We start from the raw sequence: 4,835 nt of genomic DNA on the forward strand, positions 1-4,835 counted from the left end.
TTTCCCCCCCCCTGGCCGTCGGCATCTCCCCCCAACAATCTGTTGCTCCCCCCATCTCCCCTCCCCCCCCCCCCGCCCAACACCCCCCATCCCGGTCGTCATCTTCTGGGATTAAAATTGGCTGCAGCCGGTTGCTGTGTGCCGGAGCAGCAGTTGGGAAGCAGAGGAAGACGGGGAAGACGGGGAGGTTTCACCAAGGTAAAGGAAGATGTGTGGCGGTGGGATGTGAAGCTAGAGGACGCCAGGGAGGACAGGCTGTCAGTGGATTTATACCTGTGGAGAAAGATGTTTTTTTAATTTTTTTTATTTTTTTTATCAACATCTGGGCCAGCTGCTGTTGAGGTGCATGGATCCCTCTTCACTGTCTGGCTTTCTTCATCTCAACCTCTCGCTCTCTCTGTCTTTCTCTGTGTGTGTGCACTCGTGTGTCTGTATTAATATGTGTGTGTCGGCGTCTGCATGCCCAACACGAAGCCTGTGCCTGAATACAAAGCAGAGTGGTTTATCAGAGAATCACGGCAGGCCTGATGTTGATGAAGGTTTTACCCGTGCTTCCTTTTTCCTCCTCACTCCTCCTCTGGCTTTGCTGAAAACGGTGATGAAACGGTCTCGGTTTGTGCGAGCGGATGATGCATTATTGTTTTCTGAGAATCACAGAGTCACCTGTGTCAGGGGACTCGTGTGCATGTGTTTGCACTGGGGCCCAATGCGTTTCCACTCCAGTGCAATGTGTCAACCCCCCCTGACAGGTAGGCGCCGCATCAACTTGTAGGCCCAAGGCTGTTGACTCAGTTTGGCAGGAGGTCAATATTGTATGCATGACTGGCAAGACATGTTTGTCATTTGTAAATGCTTAGGATGTAACCTCATCCCTTCCGCTGTCGGATGTGATACTATTGCATACCAAATGTTGCGTGTAGAGCGAGTTCCCCTCCTCTCGTCCTCCTGGGCTTCTCTTGTTTTAGATGCAGGCAGGAGAAACTATTTGTGGACCTTCTCATGAATCTTTCCCCGCTCTTTACTCCACTGCGTACAGTTGTGTTCTTTGCTCAGTTCTACTATGTTGCACTTCAGTGACTTAATGACAAGGAAAACATGCTTATACAGCATGTAATCTATGGAAACAGAGAAGCGTAGAGAAAAGGGGGTGCGAGCTGTTGTCCTCTGTAGCTTTTGTTACCTGACCTGCTGACACCGCACATCAAGTCCCTGTGGGATCACCGGTTTACACAATTACCCTGACGTGTCACTGGTGGCACTGGTTGGCTTGATTTGGCTGTGAAAGTTTGTACAAACTACAAGCCTGAATGCCTTAAACATTCAATTTATAACTTGTATTGCTTATAAAGCATGGGGAGTGGTACTTCTGATGCCAAAAATATCTTTAATTGTGACGTTTCAGTCAACAGAAATGGCCCAAAACTTCCACAAAACTCAATGGTTTTCCCGCTGTCTCTGGCCTTGCAATACAATATGGTCACTTCATGTGTAAGAGATGCTGAAGGCAGAAAAAAAATAATTATAGAAAACATATTGTTTTTACTTTTGCTGCTAACAGTTTAGTCACTCTGCACAATGAGCCAAACTAACTGGTTTTCTGACTTGCAAGTTAAACATCCAAAATTTAAAATAAACTTGAAAACTTATAATTGTCTAATGTTGAGTTTAGATGATTTACCTCCCAAAATATGAATTTTGACCTGGAAAGTTGGAGATTCTCAATTTCTTGATGTGAAAATCGATTATACTGCTTTCTAAGTGTATATATACAGATAAATCACAAAATCACAAAATTACTCTAATTCCAGACAGATTAAGGTTTAATCCATGCATCTATGACCTGAGGTAACGTTATGAAGTGGCTTGGCCAGAATTCAGTCTTGAATCTGATTAAGAATTTGTGGAAGGAGGCAGGAAATAAAATTAGGGTGATGCAAAAAGCTGATCAATAAATCCATCTTTGTCTATATGCACTTGTTCTTGCACGGTCAAGGGTTCGCTGGGGCCTGTTTCCAGTGGTGACTGGGTGAGAGGTAGCTCACACACTGGACAGTCCACAGGACAATCACAGGGTGACACAGAGACACAGAGGACAGACACACACACACACTTAATGACAATTTAGTTATCATTTATCATAACAGTCAGGTTTTTAGACAGTGAGAGGAAGCCGGACGACCCAGAGAGAACCCACCACACATGGAAAACATGCAAACTGAATCCAGAACCTTTTTACTGCAAGGCAACTGTGCCACCCTGCAGTCCAAGACTGTGATTACTGTAATACCAATCATGATGTTATAATTATTCAGAAAGGTGTAAAAAAAATAAATAAATAAACATGGACATTTGGCATCAAATGTAAAAGCAAAAAAAAAAAAAAAAAAAAAACTACATATTTTGTCAGAAACAAACTTTCTGGTTGAATGATGATGAGTTTCAACTTAAATCTTCCTAGATGATAATTTTGGGCTCATATGAAGCTACAAAAACAACAACAACAAGCAAACAAACAATTTCTTGCATTTCTTAGGGTTTGAACATGATTGTAACAAAGTTCCTACAGTAATAAATTATATAAATCCAGAAAGAAACATATTATTACCTGTTGTTGCCAACTGTTGTTAGCAAGTCTATTGCTTTTCCCAATATTGCCCATGTTGCATTTCACATATTTAGAAAATAGATGTTTTTGGATCAAGGTTGGATAAATAAAATATGTCATAAAGTTAGAAAACAATCAGGATAGTACTATATCAGTGCCATAATTAATGAATACATTTTAACATGTTTACTGACATGTTTCTGGTCAGTAAACATGTTCCTCCAGGGGTTAAATAATTTAGTTTTAGAGAAAAAACACATTATTAGTGATTTTTGTTTTCGTAAACCTGCTCGCTAGACACAACCATCGACAAAATCTGCTGGTTTTCTCGTTTAAAACAGGCAACATGATGCTGTAAGGAGTCTTCATGTTCTCTCTTCATGCATGGGTTCTCTCTGGGTACTCCTGCTTCCTGTCAGTCCAAAAGCATGACTGCTAGGTCAATTGTTTATTGTTTAAGTATAAGTGTGTCTGTGTAATGTTGTGAGTGTTGCCCTGTGATGCTTTAGCGTCGTGTCCCAGTATAATCGCATGATATTCCTAAGTATGTGGTTATATACATAAAATGCAGGTCAATTTATCGACTTTCTGCAGTTATTAAAGTCAGCCACATTCTTATTGCCTTTGTTAGCTTGGTCATCGAAACCAACCAATAACGAACTCATCTGGTTTCCTGTCTAACAACTTGAATAAGGAGTTCTAGTGACTCCTGAGAAAAACAGGCTTTGAATAAGCAAACCTTACAGGTCCCTGCTGCTCCGCATCAATATGTAAAAAATATATTTTTATAATAGTTACCTGCTGCAGCTTTAATGGAGGGTTCTCTTTCAGGCCAAAAAACTATTAGCCACCGTGGCTAATTGTCAGCCATTTTAATTAGCTACATGCAAAGTTGATTAGCCGCGACCTGATTACAGAGTTGCTTAAGAAAGAAACTTCTATGGTTTAAACTGAGGTCAAATGTAACTTATTGCAAGCTTAGATAAAGAACTGTGAGGATAAATTCTGTAGACTAAAATATGTTGGTTATAAAAAATAAAATAACTGTTTAGAGTAGCTTGTCTAGCTACCGATAGCTACATCCTGTTTCTCACTGATCAGCAATGTTATCTAGAAACCAGATGTTTGTTTAGGTTTGGAAAAGTTTCTACTCCCTGATGTCACTCAGCGGATGAATCTACACTTATTTCTGGCCCAATCTTTGTCAGTTTAAATCAAAAGTACTCGCATCTGACTGCTTATGCTTTCTGAAGTGGCTGAAAGTGTCCAAATGAATTAAACAGCCTTTTCTCTAAAACACTACTGACCTCCACAAAACATATAAAAGTGTTCAGGTTTGAGAAGAGTCGACTTGTTTAGGAACTGCTGTTTCTTGTTTTAGCTCATTTTAATAGATTTTCGGAGACCGTTTGAGCAAAGCGTCTCTTTACACCGGATCCTGACTCAACTCTTTTTATTTTTATTTTTTTAGGGGGGGTAGTTGACAAAGATTTGCGGCACTACCTCAACCTTCGCTTCTCCAAGGGCTCAGTGGACCACGACCACCAGCAGATCATCAGAGACAACCTCTACCTCCGCACCGTTCCCTGTGAGTCCGCACTCTTCTCCTCACTGCTCTTCCACTCCTCTCTGATCTCACTGTCCTAATTGTTTCTTCTCCCTCTTTGTTTCTTTTTAAATAAGATGCTCTCGACTCCTCCCAGGGCCCTTTTTTTTCCTCCTCTCTTTCTTTCTCCCCTTTTAGTTTTGCCTCAGGATGTTTCCCCTTTATTTCTTTCATCGCACACACGCTCTTTCTCTCCGTCTCTCGCTGTCTATCGCTCCTTCTTTTCCCTCGGTCGTCCGAGGTTTCCACGGCAACCACCTTCTTGTCTGGAGGCTTGCGTTGTCGTGATGCCCTACCCCCTTCAGCACACATTCACAACACACACGGAGATATAAAGAGATAATAACGTCTCTCTTGGAAGTGTTTGGAAAATTTCGGCGTGCTGGACAAACAAGCCGTCACTCAGACGCTTCCTGCCAGCGGGTTCGTCGTGAAATCTGGGTTTTTGTCTCTCTCTCTATCTCTCTCTCTCACTCTCTCTGCGGGCCTTTTGCCTCGTATCCCCGGCAGGTCCTCCTTCTGTCAATGCATCGAACGGCTCATGAATCAGCTCGATGACTGGCTGTTACTCCTTGTTCGTGGAGCATGAGTCAGTGGATTCACACAGCCGTATTTTTTTTTTTT

General features: G+C 41.9%; 1 protein-coding gene across 12 annotated transcripts in view; it reads left to right on the forward strand.

Moving 5' to 3' along the window:
- Positions 1-4,835, forward strand: part of magi2b (membrane associated guanylate kinase, WW and PDZ domain containing 2b) — a 109,823-nt gene that overhangs the window by 25,960 nt on the left and 79,028 nt on the right. For 11 of the 12 annotated variants that reach the window (XM_015047543.1, XM_015047533.1, XM_015047534.1 and 8 more), the window contains exon 2: positions 4,077-4,193. In XM_015047543.1, coding sequence (XP_014903029.1) covers positions 4,077-4,193 — 117 coding nt within the window. Of the gene's footprint in view, positions 1-228; positions 343-4,076; positions 4,194-4,835 lie in introns of those variants that run through there. The other variant, XM_015047541.1, reaches the window with a different exon arrangement.

The sequence above is a fragment of the Poecilia latipinna genome, unplaced genomic scaffold, assembly GCF_001443285.1.
Source record: "Poecilia latipinna isolate Pla-1442-1.1 unplaced genomic scaffold, P_latipinna-1.0 Scaffold831, whole genome shotgun sequence".
Classification (NCBI taxonomy): domain Eukaryota; kingdom Metazoa; phylum Chordata; class Actinopteri; order Cyprinodontiformes; family Poeciliidae; genus Poecilia; species Poecilia latipinna.